General features: G+C 41.6%; 1 protein-coding gene across 1 annotated transcript in view; it reads right to left on the bottom strand.

Annotated features, from left to right (window-relative positions):
* The window catches only part of LOC117489004, a 158,690-nt gene that overhangs the window by 82,442 nt on the left and 57,723 nt on the right, over positions 1 to 18,525 (bottom strand). The window contains exon 3 of the mRNA XM_034138220.1: positions 2,568 to 2,862. Within this exon, the coding sequence (XP_033994111.1) occupies positions 2,568 to 2,862 (295 nt within the window). The remainder of the gene's footprint in view (positions 1 to 2,567; positions 2,863 to 18,525) is intronic.

The raw sequence follows: 18,525 nt of genomic DNA, 5'->3' as shown, positions 1-18,525 counted from the left end.
TATGAAGACAGAGGAGCGGCATTTCGCCGACAACTGTAAACAGGCTTGTCTGTTTGAGAAACTGGCTCAGTGCAAAGAAGTAGAAAGGGTTGGGAGAGAGTGTAAGAGAGAGAGAGAGAGGTTCCAGGTTGTTGTATAGAAAATATTATAGCGAATATTTGTCATTGTTCAGAGGTTGTTGTGTTGAGAATATTCAGGAGAATATTTGTCATTGTTCCAATGATAATAAACAAACATTTGCATAAAGCAAAACTTGAAAAATATTCCTCTAAGGTACATTTAGAACAGATAAAAAATGTGCGATTAATCGCGATTAACTATGGATATCATGCGATTAATCGCGAATACATATTTTAATCGACTGACAGCCCTAGTAAAAACACAAATGTGGCAAAACATTTTAGGACCTGCAGCTCGTTTCTGCTAATGGAAATGTTTGAGATGTTTCTACGGGGTTTGTACCTGGCTGTAATCGTACTTTCACAGTCTGAAGGGATGCGCATGTGAATCTGGATTTGTACATTTGTACTAGGAACAATCTCTCTCTATAAACGCTTGCGGTTGGCTAAAGACACAGGCTAGATTTTCTAAAGCCTGAAAATAAAGCCAAGAGATGGAGGAGGACAAAAAGAAGAAATTCTTCAAGGTAAAATGGTAATGCGAGTAAAATCCTAGCAGGCAGTAATGTTATTGCAGTAATGTCTTATAACGTCAGTATAGCTGCAGCTTCATTGTATTTCAAATATAATTTTATGTCACACTTCAATTGCTTTTAATAACAGGTGTTTACGCAAGAGTTAATCTGAAAGAGGTTTCCAGAGTCAATGACTGATTTCACTCTCTCCAGCACAGTTCTTGTGAGTATCAATTCGAAGCTGTTGAATAAAATACCTACAGACAGTTCAGCCCTCTGAGATAGGAATAATAAAACACACTGTCTAGCTGTGGTCAAGTGGGACATTCATCATTCTGCAGCTCGACAGCAGTGACTGGCTGGTGCTTTATTCTGATTAAACAGCCAACCAATAAAATGCTACAGCCTTAGTTTGTGTACAGAATGAGACTTCAATAAACCACTCAATCAAGCTAAGTTCCTATCCCAGCTATTAGGATTATTTTTTATCGTTTGTGTCCTCATTACTCAATCACAACGGAGAAGGAACATGAAAGATGAGATTAAGAAATGTATGTGAAAAAAGGGTCCAGGACAAACTGTGATCTGTCAAATGATGAACCAGGAGAACCCTTCTTTAAATCCAGGATTAGAATTCTGTTGCCTCATGTTGAGCTTTGTACAAAGGTTACTTGGTCAGACTATAATAACGTTACCATGTTGTCTTCTGGTCTGAAGATTAAATGTAATCATCTTTCTATCGTGGAAAATGTAATTCTTCACTGCTGTCTGAATGGCAGATGGCGTTGTGGTGGAATGTATTCATGTAATACAACAAATTGGGTTTCTGTGGGCTGCTGAGCATGTCAGATCACAGCAGAAAGTTCAGATGATCATAATGGGACAGCTTTGAGCAGCTTCACTTGTAAATGTAATTAGATTATAAAAAAAGAACTGATTTGTTAGTGGGTACAAGGGCACAGTGTGTTCTCTCAAAGGGCTCAATATTAAATGAGTACAAAAAAGATGAAATAAATTAATACAAATAACGCATATATACGTATTTATGTTTTATATTAAAAAAATTCAAAGCCCACTTTATTAAGAAATACATTTTATAATTTATATTTCCAATTTAACTTGTACAAATATTAATATGTATTCAATGCTTTTGTTTAATAATGCCACTTAACAAATTGTGTAACAAATGTTTACCCCATATTTAAGCAAATTAATGGTGCTCTTAACTAATAATCCCACAATGCAATTTGCTCAGGAAGGAAAAGAGTGATTTTGGATAGCGAGAGAGCTAACATTAAACTGAGCGGCTAGCTGCTGCTGCTATCATTAGCTTTTAACATTAATGCTAATGCTATAAAACCCAGGCTCACAAGCCAACCAACAACTTAGCTGGGGTTCTTAAGCTAAATTAGAGGTGCATTGTTGTATTCCAACTGTGAATATGGCAGCGGCAGCTTCAAGTTGGTTCATTCAGTAATCATTTAGCATTTTGTTGCACTAGCTTACAAGGCTTAGCTCCTTAAATGTGAGCAACATGCAATTAGCCTGCTAAAGACTGGGGGAGCATGATGATTGGCTAAGAGGTGAGGGGGGGCGGACACTGGGGACAACTGCACTTTCATGTGCATTAAAAAGAGCCATTGGGAATAATGTCATAAGTAATAATGACAGACTTAAAAAAATACTTTTAAAACATACAAAAATTCTATAAAGAAAAATAATATTCAATAATACCGATAAGGAATTACATTTTAAATGTAGATTTAAGGATTTATTTATTGATTTTTTCCGCAATTTATGCAATATTTATACATTCTACTTCATGTATTCATATTTATTCATTATTGCGTAATGTCTCATATGTTAATTTCACACTGAACACTTTGAGCTCAAAACCCTCCTCCCTCCACTTCCCTTCCCTTTTTTTCTGTACCTATATTTGCCATTTCAGGCACGATGGCGATGTAGGGGCCGTCGTCAAAGATAGGTGGGTTGTCGTTGATATCCTGCACCCGAATTATGAACTGTGACGAGGGCTCCAGGGCCCGGTCCGTCTGCCTGTCGGTGGCCGTGGCGACGAGGCGGTACTCGTCCTTCTCCTCTCGGTCCAGTGGCTTGGTGACGTGAATGTTGCCGGTCTTCTCGTCGATCACAAAGACAGAGCCGGCCCCCTCGCCTCGCAGGACGTACTTAGTGCGTCCATCATTCCTGTCCATGTCGGTGTGGAGCTAGGTGAGAGAAGATTGGATGGGGGGGGGTGAAGAGCGTGGGGGAAGGGAGACAAAATAGAAGCAAGAAAGGAGGAAATGGAAAGTGGAAAGATGTGGAAAGAGGAAATTAGGGTGGGAGAGAAAGACAAGAGTAAACACCCGTTAAAAATTAAGTTTGTTTTTTCGAGACAAGGCATTGAAGACAAAACAAGCAGATTAATCCTCCGCATGCCTCCGGGATATGATGAATTTAAACAGACGCAGACAAAAGAAAAACCCACAAAACCTCCCTCCCTCACACATATTTGTTCTCATTGTGCTGTGTCTCGTGTTATGAGCAGTTATGAACCAGGATCTTCTAGATACCCGATTATATCCAGATCACTTTTCCCCTGCTCGCTCTTAAAGCCTCTATTCACTTCCCAGCAGCTGTGGACGACAGGAGTTTACTAGTCTGTGCACATGCAGTGCCGTGGCAATTTAATGAAAGCACCAAATCAAAGGAATAATGAACAGTAGGCCAATCAATTATTCCCTAACTAATAGGTGTGTATGAGGGAGAGTATAGCAGTGCATGGGAGCGGGACAAGCTGAATCGATCACAGCCTCGTGTTGAGCTTTATTGGATCACGGTTTGGGTGATAGCAGAGCAGCGGAGCGCCCAGCGTCCTCTCATGCAGTGAGAGGTAATATCAGGAAAGGCTCCACACTGTCCTCCGTCCCCGAAGAGAGGCACCAAGATTCAATCTCATTACCTCTCACCTACGTGGATCGAAATAGCAACCGAGAAAAAAAAGTGCCAAATTAGCCGCCACATCCAAGAAAGTGTGACATTGTGACTTTTGAAAGGAGAGAAGATCGGAGAGACAGTTACGCAGGGGGTGAGGGGAGTGAGGGGGTGGGGGGTTAGCTCAGGAAAGCATTGTTGCATGGCAACGGCTAAAGCAAATTTACTAAATGAAATGAGAATGGATACTGTGAATCGAAATGTTCGTCTACTTTGAGGATCGGTATTTGTTCAGGGTGGGGGGGATAGCATTGGATATGCCGGCTTCCCGGGGGGTAAATGATAAGTATGGATGTTGACAAGGTTGTTTAAGAAAAGCAATCATAAGTTCACACGTGTCTGAAAGTTGAAAGGTAGAATGGTGTGAATAATTTGGCAAAAAAGTCAAAAGGTAAACAACAATTCACCTTCAAAAGATCCCTTTATTGAAATGGCAATGCAAATCGGGAAACATGAAAGCACTCTATGCTCCATGGTGAGTGTTGTGTGAGAACAGTGTGCACTTTTACTAGAAATAGACCTAATATACACCTAAAATAGAACTAGCTTTTACTATTAAGCTTCAGACATTTGTTCTTGCTTGATTTGTCCTTCTGAATTAATTAAACCTTTGTGACAAACAAAGAGCTGAGCCAGAAGGCAAAGCTTTCAATCTACTGATCCATCTTCGTTCATACTCTCGCCTATGGTCATGAAGGGTGGGTCATAACCGAAAGAACGAGATTGCGAGTACCAGCCGAAGAAATGGGTTTCTCTCTGCTCGAACTGCTTCCATCGCGACCCGAATCTAGATTATTGTTTGACGATGAAAGGATGGATGTTTGGGTTATTTATCCCAAAAAACACCATCTATAACTCTGACTACGCTCAATATTTACTGCAAAATTAAGACCTGCCCTGTAAACTAAATGACAGCCCCATCTATACATGTGTAGTTAAAGTAAAGCAAACAAATAGCCACCTGGCAGAAGCACTGCTGCAAAACATTCACGCAAACAGGTGTAAGCCTCAATGTTGCCATATTTCAAAATGACACGGGGAAATGGTGTACAATCAGCGCTGAGTGAGCAAAACTGTGTGAGCTAAATCGCCTGAAATTACCAGCGAGGAGAAAAAAAAACAAACACACGTCTTATTTCGTAACCATCCACAGACAAAGCAGCATGCTCACGGAAAACAATAGGCCATTAAGGTGAGCTATTAGGTCGGGTTGCTGTCAAAACTATCTCCGTCTGGCTTTTTCTTTTGTATAAAAGGTCAGAGGTATAAACTTAACCAAAGGTTGCTGCTGCCAACTGTGGAGGTTTTCACATTGGATATTGTTGAAAGCAGGGTCAAACGAGTTCACTGAAAAGTCTTACATTTGAACCCTACACTGAGTTTAGACTTGCTCTGCGTCTTATATAGGGGCCAATTGGGGACAATTGGACAAAACAGCAGGCCGGTCGGGACCACCATGGGAGATTCACTCTTTTTTAACGAAGAGCCATTAACAATCAAAGTCTTAACGGCCCTGTAGCTTAACGAGGGGACTTAACGAGCTTCTTAATGAAGCCCCGGCCATCATTACCACAGTGAGCGGTGGCGCTGATTGAAGGCGCTGCTCAGAGTCATTCAGGAGCAGGGGAACCCAACCAGAGGAAACCAAATCCATTTAAGGCTGACCTATCACCCTTATCTGTTCCTCCTAGATTAATAGGAAAGTATAATAAGGATAACGCACTCAAGCAGATATAACGGCGGCGGTTATTTTACGGCTACAGCGTTGGCACAGCTTTGGAATATCTTTCAGCAACCTGTCAGCGTGCGAGAATACCCAAACAATATTCTAACAACAACAACTGGATATCAACATATTTCACATCCGCTTAACTTGAATAATATGACATCTCATAACTCCTGCGTTTCATATCGCCCCCGTGATACACCATCAAATATATCAAAAGCCAAACAATATGAAGGCACAGGCCACAAAAGCCAAATTTACTGATGTGTCTCCCCTGCTTGGAGAGTGATTCCAGCCTGATAAGCTGCCATTTCCATTTTGCCTATTGCCGGTTGTGTATGCAACACCCGGCCTCCCCAGACTCCTAAATCTCTTCAATTACTTATATTATCATAAGGTAATATGCTTATACTCATATACTCAATTTCACATTTCTGCAATAACCATAAATCAAGAAGCGAGGAGGAAAAGTACTCTATGCCGACCTCTAAATCATTTAAATAACTAATATCCCGTATACACAATTTCACATTTCCGCAGCGCGATAAATCATAAAAACACCAGGAAAAAGGGTTTTTTTTTCCCACAGCTGTGCATTAGCCTAATGAATGTGGATGTTATCCCCACAAATTCAGTGTGAGTGTGTGTGTGTGTGGTCGCTGTGATGTGTGGGGCTGAGAGGGAGGTGAGGTTACACTAGCAGAAAAACAAAAATGTGGGAAATGGGCTCAAATGAAAAAATAGGCAGTACAGTGGCACCGCTGAGCCCTGATATTGGCAGTAAGGTTCAATTCCCAGAAAAACATCAGGGAGAGTTTGCAAGGGCACACAGGCAGGTGGGAGAATATCCTCCAATCTCATCTGCAAGGAGGAGAAGGAAGCTATTCATCTTCTATGGGGCGACTTCAAAAGAACCGCAGGCCTGTAGGACAACTGTGAGTCAGTCAAACTCCACAACAAGGCTGGGTGGTGGTCTCGCTGGGGGCCGGGGCTTATGCCAGCTCTTTTTATATCAGCCAGGCGGTGTCAAGCAGGGCAGAGGGGAGAGGGTCAGCCAATCGATTTGGAGCAGGCCCACCAATTCAGAGAGGTGTTCTGAAGAAACTGGCCGATCAGGGGAAAAAACGGCAAATTCATTTGGGACGTTGCCCGTTTGAGTTCAGAGAGCCTTGTTGGAAATAAAAGCGTGCCTCTCTACCACTGAGATGTCATTAGCTTTGCCTGAGGGTGTGTACGTGTTTGTGTGCATGTGTGTGACTGTTTTAAAGAAAGTCTTTTGAGGTGTGTGTGGTGGCTTTAAAGAAGGAGGTGTAATGACTCCGACTCTCCTCCTGCCCTGGCTGAACCTCCACTTGGCACAGTCATCGCAAACAGATAACAAGGAGCCAAGGCGTGACTAAGGAGTGTGCGTGTGTGTGTGTGTGTGTGTGTGTGTGTGTGTGTGTGTGTGTGTGTGTGTGTGTGTGTGCATGTGTGTGTGTGTGTGTGAGTGTGTACTTTGTGTGTGCCTGACCTGGAGAGAGAAGAAACAGTTGAGAGCAGGTCAGGCAGTGTGGAGCGGTTAATAGAACACAGCACAAAGCTGAGGCCAACATCTACACAGCGACTAGTAATTAAAGTCAACTCCTCTCTGGGCTGGCTGTGGTTAGCTCTGCCATCATCTCATGTCTTCTCCTTCTCTCCCATCTGGAAAGCAACGGATCCCCATCTGGGCCTCACGCAAAACCAAACACAAACAAGTGCTTAGACACAGGTATAGCAGGATTGTGTCCCTCAAAATCAAGGAAAGGATCATAGGGGCCCTATTATGCATTTTGGGTTTCGCTTCCCTGTAGTGTGGTATAGGTTTTTGTGTATTTCAATTGTCGGTAAAGGCTAAAATCCCAAAGTTCCGTCCAACGGGGGCTTCTCTCCCGCCGTGCTTAAAACGCCTTAATTGGACTCCTGTGTTTATTTCTGCCACATAGTGACATCGCTTTGTAACGCTAGTGCTTCTATTAGCTAGCGCTCCAACACATAGTACGTGATAGACTTCTCTAAGTGCTTGGCCAATCACAACAGAGCCGGCCAGCTAACCAATCAGAGCAGACTGGGCTCTGGTTTCAGACAGAGGGAGAACAAATATGCTGCAGCACAGGCTGTATGAGGAAAATAAAGAGCTTTTTGAACATTAAAGCATGGAGACATGAAACGGTAGCACAAAATAGCATTAGTATAATAGGACCCCTTTAACTGAAAGTCATATTTATCAGTAAGGAAGTGTATAACAATGATTAGGGTTAGGAAAGAGGCTAAGCCCTTCAATTTAAGTATGTTTTGACAATTTGTTTAAATAAATGTTTGATTTAAAGACTAGTAAATCATTAAATATGCTTTTGTTTTAATGAATTCACTGGAATACTAGTACGTTTACAGACATGATAACCCATAAAGTAACCATTTTATTATGATAATTCGCTTTTGCCAAACTATAATACACTAAAATCTTGTTTTTTAAAACTAAGAGCAGCTAAATCAAGGGTTATTACCTCTGTCACCGAATAAGCAGACAAGGCACATTTCATTTGTATTCACTGCCTAATAAGTCACTGATTATGAAAAGGGCAGAAATAAAATATGGGTTTTATTGTCATAGTTTTGCATTATTATTTCTGTCACTGACACTGACATTAGATTCACCAATTTCCTTGCTGGGATCCAGAAACACATGGATGTTGCTAAAAAATAAGTGAGACTTATCAAAGTTATTTGAAAGAGGAACTAAGGCTATTAAAGTTGTGAGCTCACAGTCCTGACAGGCATTTATCAACACTTTTGGCAAGGAATTGAACAGGTACAGAGAGAAACTGAACTTGGGATTTAATATCCCACACTGTCAGTCTGAAATTGCTTCAACACTCTGAGGACACTAAAAATGTCACTGTAACTTTGTGTGGCTATAGTTGCTGATCTTTGACAAGTGTACTGCTTTTTCAATGAGGCTCATTTGAATTAAAAAGGGTCAAAATGTGCACCAAATTCATACCAAAACAGCAAGATCCAGGTCTGACAAAGAGAAGCCAATGCGGAATTGCTTCAAACTTCCTCTTAAGGGCCAGCAGGCCACTACACTAGTTTCCAAAAATGAAGACCAATTGTTCAGAAATCTATGAGATAATGACAATACCTAACTTGATTTATGTCCTATTTAACAATGTTCCTAATGAGTGTATGGTCTCAATATCTAGTTTCCTGTCTTCTTTTATACAGCATGATGTTAATTGTGTTAATGATATTTCCATTTAGAGTGAAATAAATGATAAAACATGGTAGGCTTCATGGCGTTGCTAAGTCTGGCTATTGCCAAAACGCCAATTTTGAAATGGCTGTCCACAAGCCAAGGGATGATGTAACAGTGACTTTGTGAACTTCCTGTATAAAGGCAATGATGATACAGTATCTTGTTTACACAGGAGCACCAATATGCTTTGTGCTTGGCAGAGTAGTTTGGTTCGCATTTTACCCTTTGCGTCATCGAGCTGCTCTATCCTATATAAGTGACCAGGTCAACTTTTACCGACAGCTGTTGCCATAGTTTACAAGTGTTATGAGGGATTCATTACCAACATGTCGACACACCTGCAATGTTATCTTCAAATAAAGTGGTAGGATCATTTGGCTTATTAACATCTCCTCTGATCATCTGGATCATTATTGTTTTTGCCCTGCCAGACTGGAAGCGATTTATTTGATGATTATAAGTGAATCACAACAAATGGAAATGATGCCAAAACTGTCAGAATAATAACCAAGTTATACTTAACTTCGCTAAAATTCCAATAAATATAATTGGCACGATGTGAGAACACACTTTAAAACAAAAGCAAATGGTGTTACTCACAGGTGTGTGTCACAGACATGCATGTAATGTGCTCGCTCTACTTTGACTGCTCTCCTCTCTAATCAATGCGGAGACACACATAACAAAAAAAAGCTTTCAATTATGCAGAGGCACTCGAACACAAAGCAGCCAGCCTCTGAGGAGCACTTGTGACTTCAGAAGACAGACCTTTGTACTGTGACACGTTTTAAATTCCGTCTGAACTTTCAATCAAACCCATTCTCGCGGCGAATGTGGGGGGAAATTCCCTTTTGTTCTGCGCTCACAGTAAAATGTCAGACGATATTGAAAACAGTCTCCTCTGGCTCCTTGTCTGTTTGTCTTACAGCGAGACTTGGTTGAAATAGGTCATGAGGAGCCGCAGCTAATTGTTTAACATTGATCCGCCATTGAAGTTTGGTTAGTGTCGATCGCCTCTTTAATTCAGTTGTCGTGTGCACATGTTGCCCTGTTCTCGTTTGATCTAATTCAGTCCGTCTCTAGAGGGCACGCTGTGTGGCCTCCACACAAGAACACATAACACACAAACTGCAAACCCCTTTCTGCCACACTCACTTCCTCCCACTCACACACTTCCTAATAGAACATTCATTATTCATCATTATTAGCCTTTTCCTTTTGCACAATAAGCTGTTCAATGCATCGCGCCACTGTTCCCTTCCTCTGCAATCCATTATTTAGTACAAAACTGTGCTTTTAGCCTCCGAGTATGCAAATCCCACGTTTGATTATCATAATCAGCTGATGTATTAGAGGGAGTGTGTGTGGGTGTGCATGGCCGTGTGTGTGGCGGCTCGTCGGGCGACTGTTTGTGTTTTATTGCTTCAATGCTCCACTCTGGTGGTGTACACTACGTCATATTATTAGCCGAAGGAGACGGGCCTGGAAAAGGCCACTGGAGGCTTAACTCACTGCTGTACATTTAAAGGGCAAGTCGCCCACATATATGCCACTGCCAAGAGGAATGGCTTTTACCAACGCGAGCCAAAACGTGTATGTGTGTGTGTGGGGTGTGTGTGTGTGTGCAGGCCAAGAGGATTGTGTAATAATGAAAAGGAATTTCAAGCACTGTTTATTATCTTTTCTTTCATTGCTTTTTTATTAGTATTGAGTTTTTGTGAGAAGGAGGTCAGATTGATTTTTCTGTGCGAAACAATGTACAGCTTGTTTGAGAATATGCGGTGTCAACAATGGAACACAACAAGTTACTTGCATTTAAATTCAAAATGAAATAGTTACAGCCCGCTACGCTAGTATTGTTTCCATGTTGTGAGTCTTTGTGTTTCTGACAGCATGGCATAACATTTTTATCACCGCAATAGTTTCATAACCCTGGAAGATGCAGTCACAAATCTTTAGAGATGTGGTTTGAGATCCTACAAAGGTTTAAATTGGAGGTAGGTGTGGTCTGAGTGAGGCCGCCAGAGGTAGGGAGGTAAGAAGTAAGCGAGGGCCATTGGTCATTCCCGGACAAATTTGGTGTCAGAGTTGGTGTGATCCCTTTGAAAATGATTTTGTAGTTTGTTCTAGTTTGTTCCATTTTGTATTTTGTGCCTGTACTGTGATATGTTTACATATTATATTATTTTTCTCATACTGCCTGTGCTGCAGCTCCTCTTTTCACCCTCTGTCTGAAACCAGAGCCCAGTCTGCTCTGATTGGTTAACTAGCCGCCTCTGTTGTGATTGGTCAACTGCTACGAGATGTGTCCGAAATGTCCTTTCCCTTGGCCAAATGTGTAAAATGCGCTGGGGCGCGAGCAAATAGAAATGCGAGTGTTACTTAGTGATGTCACTGTGTTACGGTAGTAAACAAAGGAGTCCAATGGAAGCTTTCCATGCAGGGGGTTTGGGAGAGAAACTTCCTCTGGAGGGAACTTTGGGATTTTACCCTTTGTAGACCATTTACATGCATAACAAAGTAACGGTTGTGCCACTTCCAAACAGTAGGGTTGCATTTTACACCCATGTCTGTCCAAATTGTCATTACCTCATAATTTCATCCTGTTTTGTGGGGTAACAATGACTTTGACTTTTGAGCACAATTTTCTCATTCGTTCATCCTTGAGTCAAAGTGGGCATTTATGCCATATTTGATAACATTTATATTCTAGATCTTCCTGTGATGTAGCGTTCACGATAATGAGACAGAAATGCCTAAGGGAAGAGGTTTGCTTATTAATATGAATATAAACTGCATGAACATTCCTTAAAACAGCTTCTTCGGAGGGACCCAACACAGCAGGTGTCTCAAGAAGCACATAATCACACATTATATATAAGATTTATGGACAGTTTATATTATATGCTTTAATAATACAGTGTCACTACCTTTTCATTATCTCAGCATGTGTGTTTTCCCTGGTGTGCCTCTCATCATGCATTACAATATTAACCTGCATCTGTCAGCAAGCTGAAAAGAAGATTCTCCTTCTTCTACCTGTCTTTATCCTACGGCTCCACCCATCAGGTGCCACCTTTCACCCGCTCCCTCTTCCCCCCCGACCTCCTGCTCTCTTCTTCTGACCTGCCTTTACCCTGTGCCCCCTCCCGTCACCTCCCCCTCTATCCGCCAGGCTACTCACAGCAGCTGTTGGCCAACATAAACTGCTCTAATCCATAGTTTTTGTATCAACAATGAATTAACTCAGTTTGACGGGGTACTTCAGCGTCCTTTTGCTCATTATTTTGGCTTCACAGTTCTACTGTTTGGTTTGCTCTCATAGCTTTTCATCAACCTTGTTTTCAGACTCAGCAGGCAGCTGTTTTCAACTACAAAAAAGCTCTCATAAACCCACTGTAAGCTGCCTGCCCATTACCAAACAGCAGACAGACAGACCAGCTGGGGAACGGAGGGGAGCATTCAGTTAAACAGCCAGATATTCTGATCAGGAGTTAGTGCAGACGAAAAACAGAATGAGAACATGGGATTTACATTTGCCAGACACACGACTTGTGTATGCCTACACTTTCACCATAGAGACATAGAAATTCAAATGTTTTAAATAGCATTCTGCTATAGAAGCCAAAATAGTTTGCTCATTTGGTTTTGGAAGGAATTTTGTATTATTTGCCAACGAAAAACTATGATTATAAACTAAGTTGATTGGGGGAATAAGGAGACAAGGAAACAGGGTGATATTTTGGCTAAAATAGATTGACAGAAATGTTCAATATACTGTAATCTTTTTCCTAGTATATTTTAACACCTTATCAGTTTTAAGAAAAGGAAACAAAATGTAACTAAAGAAAATAGAATGAGGTAGACTAAAAAGAAAAAAACAATACATTTGACACAAGACTGAGAACAGTGCTTTCTTTCAATTTGGCATCATGTAAATCGTTCCCTCCAGAGGGAGTTTCTCTCCCACACACTCCCCCCCTGCCTCAAACGCCTCCATTGGACTCATTTGGTTACTTCTGTAACATAATGACATCACTATGTAACGCGCCCCAACACATTGTATCTGATATGCTAAATGGCGGGACATTTCTAAGCGGTTGACCAATCACAACAAAGCTGGACAGCTAACCAATCAGAGCAGACCGGGCTCTTGTTTCAGACAGAGGGCGAAAAGAGGTGCTGCAGCATGAGGAAAATAAAGAGCTTTTTGAACTTTAAGCATTCAAACCGGTCACAGTAAAGGATCAAAACACAAAAAGTACCCTGAAAACAAGCATAATATGTCCTCTTTCAATTTCAACAGGTTCGTTCTCTCTCAAATGGCAAACGGCTGATGTAAAATCATTGGAAAAGGCAATGTTCCACTCCTTGCTAGTGAATTAGCAGTTAGAAGGTTTCAGTTATATGAACAAAAACTAGAATCATTGGTATCACACCAGGCGCAAAACTTAAAACTCCCATTCTTGTACTCATAATGTACTTTATTGTGCCGCCTTTCTCAGAGTGAATGAACTCAAAATAGCAAGTGTAGGTACACAAATTGAGACACAGCAGCAGCATGACACTACAAAAGAATTGTACGCTAACAAAATTAACACTACATGAAATTAAGTTATGTTTATGTATATTAAGTTATGTTATGTATTTATGTAGCAACATAAATAAAGGGTTTTTTAACACCTTTGTAAGTGATTCTTTTCAATGAGCATTACACAGATAGCATTGCTGTAGATTAGGTTGACATTAGCTTGTTCAATTTAATTAAACAAAGCTGATTTTGTATTATATTTCAATTGTTGATCATCTGAGTAAAGCTGTATGTCTATATCTGTTTCATATTGTAGTGTTAAGTGAAGTTTGGATCAATATCTGGCATGTTTTGTGACTGTAAGAGCATAGCCATTTTATAAGTTAAAATGGACGTTTTAATTTGCTAGCATATTCCGATTTGCAATTTGACTGCCTTTAGTGCTGGAATCTAGTCCAAGAAAAGGCACAGAACCAAATGTAGTGTTAAGAGTGTTAAAGGTCCCATGACATGGCCATTTCTACTGATCATAATTCCATTGTTGAGGTATACTAGAATAGATTTACATTGTTCAATGTTCCAAACTCACATTGGTTTCTCATACAGCATCTCTGTATAGTATGTGTATTCACTCTCTGTCCTAAACGGCTTGTTGGAGCTCCTGCCCCCCCCTCCCTATGAGCCCACTGTGCTCTGATTGGTCAGCTCGCCCACTCTCTTCTGATTAGTCAACCACCGTTACAGCTGAACATCAGTGTTTATGTGTTACAATGGCGTTTGTTAGCAACCAGAAAATGACACCAGTAATGACAAACAGATGAGAATGCTGCGTGGGGTCTGGGTGCCGTGTTGGCGGGACGTTGCGGGGCTCGCTGCTCCGCCCTTTGAGGCTCGAGGAGCGGACAGTGTGAGCTGGATTACTGGTGTAGTTTCCTGGTTGCTGCGTGGGGTCTGCGAGACAGCGAGACAGCGAGACAGCGAGACAGCGAGACAGCGAGACAGCGCGGAGCTCAGCCTGAACACACACACACACTGCAGGTTTCGCCTACTCAAATTTAAGACTTTTTAAGACCTTTTTAAGACCACTTTGAATAGAATTTAAGACCTATTTCACGGCAAGAAAGTATGAAGGAAAATTGCTATGAAAGAAGAAATACGTCCCATAATTACTTACAAAGTAAATGTAAAGGCATAACAGTACAGCACTGTGTTAGCGTGTTAGACAAAAAGTGTATGTGTGTGTGTGTTAGGGGTGTGCAATTAATCATATTTTAATCGCAATTACGATTTTGGCCTGCCACAATTACGAAATGATTTTGCTTTGCTAGGTTGTGACAGTGCACTACAACATATTTGATCTAATTAATTTTAGTCTAATTTATTTATCATATTTATACATGTTTAATAGCTTGTGGAAGTGCGCTCCAAAATATTTGTTGATCTTGTTTATTGGTATTTATTATTTTGATATTATTTATTTAAATGTATAATTTATTTAATTTATTTTTGTATTGGTTTTGCAGTTGAATTATAGGTTCAGGGTAATCAACAGTTAAAAAGATACTGTTCAAATTATTATTTGTTTTAAATAATTAACACATTAGCAAAACAAACGCTAATTTATTTTTCAAAAGGTGCAGCGGGCTTCAAACACGTTCCCCTCCACTGGTTTCAACCAAGCACTAAATTCGATGTTTTCCAACCAAATACGGTTGAACTTACACTTCCCCATATTTATTTGTAAGTAGATTTGAAGATACATGAGTTTCTGACTGTCGCTAGCTGAAGCTTGCTTGCTAGGTTACTAGCTGGGTGTTCTCCAATAAGGGGCCGGGGGAAACAAAGTTAGTGATTACTGGTTCCATGTTGATTTATTTCAATACAAATTGTTGGGGGGAACTGAAAGGCTCTTACCGTACTGGTTACTTTGCAGCCCGGACATTTCCCCCAAAACACATATAGACGCGATCGCAACACAGAAGTACCTTTCAAATCCCATCATTTTTAAGACCTTCTAAATCATATTTAAGACCTTTCTTATTTTTTTGGTCATATTTAAGACCTTTTTAAGGCCTTAAATTCAGATTATCAAATTTAAGACTTTTTAAGACTTTTTAAGACCCCGCGGGAACCCTGGTGTGTGTACGGAGCTCCACGGGGCACCGCGGCTGAGAAAAGATAAGGCTGAGTGAGTTTGTGTGTGTGCGGAGCTCCGCGGATTGTCCATTTGGACCAATTGGTCCATTTGGTCTAGCGTTACGTCAGTATGACCAGGAAGAAAAAAATGGAAAAAGAAAAATCTCCAACGAGGCGTTCTGGGGCAGCATAGACAGGTCTTTTCTGTGTTAGAGTTTTACTCGCTACAGGGTGTACTTTGAGGGTTTGTGACTTTGCAGACCGTTTACATGCAGAAAAAGCTACATAACACAAGGGGACGGGTAATAACCGGAAAAGCATGACATGGGACCTTTAACACGGGGGCCCTGATTGAAGCAAATTGTCATATTTTTGTTTAATACTTTGATATTGATGTTTTCAAGCTTATATTGGTTAATACTTAACAAGCAGCAAAGCTCATCCACCGGTAACTGGTAAATATTTATAAGCTGTTGTTCAATTCATACGTGTTGAGCAACAGTGATGATTTAATGATCAGATCTGATGATTAGCTGTTCCATTGTGGCTGCCTGGGGGTGATGTGTCACCTTTCAGCTCGTGCCTTTATGACTATCTTCTTCTCTCTTTTAGTTTGTAGTGTGACTTTTTCTTCTTCTACAACGCCTCTGCCCTCCTCTCTCTCTCCGTGCCCTCCGCTCCCTGACTCACGCCTCCTTTAGGGGCACGGGGGAGAAGTGGAGTGCACGGTCCAGACCAGTGCATAATATTAGCTCAAGGTCACAGAGCTCACGCTGGGCTATGCATAATCATGAGTTTGACTCCGGCAGGACCTCTCCACTTCACACATTCCTGATGTCACTACTACTGGCTAAATGTGTAGCTCAGCGTTGACACGGCTAACCTTGGCGGGTTATCCCCAGGGGAGTAAAACCAGCTCCAATCCGTGGTTCAGTTTGTGTTTTTACATTAGGAACATCCTAACCCGGCGTTCCCAGGGTTATCTGCATTTTTTTATATTACGGGGCAGATGAAGTCTAAGCGGTTCATATTCTCTCAGAGATAAAGCGCTGCCATTTTTACATCTTGGAGAGCGATGCTTTAAATTCACATGCTCGTGTTGCTGATTTGTTCGACATTATCCCGAGATGAAACAAGGGCTATAAAGGGAGAGGGGAGATTGGAAGTAAAGAAGAGAAAGGCAGGCTGTGTTTCTTTTGAATTCTATCTGTAAGAGACTCTGCGGTTTCTCCTCTTTTCTCCCTCATCCCAGCCTTGTTCCCTCAGTCATCCCATCCATTATTTCCTCTATGTGATCTTGCACCCACTCGGCAACAGAGACACAGATTTCGGGCTTGCAATAAAATTGTGTCTATCTGCTTGCCTCCATTCTCTCACTGTGTCTGCGCCCTTTGTATTTCCCTCCGTGTAAACCCCCGGATTCCCCGCCACCTCTTTTCATAACCCTCTCTCCTTTTTTGTCTGTCTCTCTTCTGCTCGCTCCGGGCCGCGCAGGTCAGCTTTAGAGAAGTGTGTGATCTCTCACTCCCTCCTCTTCCGTTCCTTTTTTCCCCCTTAAACTGCCTCACACGTTTTTCCCCTCTGCCAGTTGTAAGCTATTAACCTTTCCTCACTTTCCACCACTCTTACTTCTCACTCCCCCCCCCCTTCCCCTCCACTCTGTGTATCCACATGCCATTAACGCTGCCCTTAATGTGCTGTACATCGCTTTTTTCCTCCTGTGACCTCCCTCTCTGTACTCTCTCCGCTTTTACCCACTTTCTTCCGCATCACCCCTTTTCTTCGTCCTGCATGGTAATCTCGCTCTCCTCTCTCTTGTTATCTCCCCCTCCCCTCTCTCCTCCCTCCCGACACTACTCTAATTGCTGTCTCACCCCTGCTGTGCTCGGACCCGGAGGCTAAATTATTTCTACAGGGAAGGTGCCCGAGTGGAATCAAATGAAAAAAAGACAGAGATGCTAACAAGGAGACGTATTTTTAAAGAATAATTATTGATGAGTTCCTTGTCAGAAGGTATGTGTGTTTACAGTTAGGCCCTCCCGGTGGCACCATCACACACTTTTCCTTTTTCTTGTCTGCATGACTCCTAGCCTCATTCCTTTCCCTTTTTTTCCAAAAGGTTTCTTTTATCTCAGCACTGTTATAAATGACTTTGAAGAAGGTCTCACAAGCCTTCTGTGAGCATTGTATGCATTTGTGACACAAATATTTGTTTAAAATCTTCAAGTCTTTGTGTGTTTATTTTTGTGATGGGGATGTGATTGTGCACACAGCAGGAGTGAAGTGTTCACAGTAGGGATGTTAAGATTCACCGATTCGCATCGGTGCACTGGCATAAACGTTCAAGATGCGAGTGCACCGGTTGAAAGAGTGCACATCGGCTACAGTTTGGGTTGAACTCGCGATGCATCGATTGTAGCGTCTTTGCATCGGTAAAAAAACGATTCATTCATATAATATCCCCTCATCCTGTCAGCACTCAGCAGAGACGATCTTTGGTTTTTGCTTCGCCACTACGGAGGCCGAGAGTCTCAGTTATCAACAAACATGGAAGTCGAGGAGAAAGAGATACACAGCGCACCGAAAAATACCTACAAATCAAACATTTGGCAACACTTCGAATTTTTCAAGAAAGACAGACAACTTGAAAAATCGCTCGCAAATTGTAAACGATGCCGTGCGGCTTTAAAGTACACAAGTAGTACGAGGAACTTAGCGACGCACATAGAGGCAACATGGGGTCTGGGGTCAATAAAATTGAACTGTACTCTGGAGACAGAGAACACTACTACACTTGTGAAAAGGCCAGTTTGTGAAAGGTCCAAGTGTTTGTTTTTTTAAGGTAACAAAGAAACAGCATGATGGGATGTGCAGTACTAGTAGAGAGAAGCAAATATGTGAAGCACTTTTTTGTTAATGTATGATTTGCTGCATGTAAGGAATACAACAAAATCCTCTGTCGTACCATATTGAATTGTATCATTATTTTGCATCGTGTTGAATCACATCGCATCGCCCCGAATCGCATAATGTTGAATCAAATCGTATCGAACTGTATCGCAACAGGGGTGAATCGTATCGTATCGCATCGCCTGGTGTTTCAAAGGTATCGTTAATGTATCGTTGGCAGCGTATCAAGATGCGCATCGTATCGGCCTCAGTGATGGAGATGCACATCCCTAGTTCACAGTAGAAATACCACTGTGTAAAGATACTCTGTA

Source organism: Trematomus bernacchii, unplaced genomic scaffold (genome assembly GCF_902827165.1).
Source record: "Trematomus bernacchii unplaced genomic scaffold, fTreBer1.1, whole genome shotgun sequence".
Lineage (NCBI taxonomy): Eukaryota > Metazoa > Chordata > Actinopteri > Perciformes > Nototheniidae > Trematomus > Trematomus bernacchii.
The sequence above is the reverse complement of the archived record's forward strand: the minus strand, read 5'-3'. Positions and strand labels throughout refer to the sequence as shown.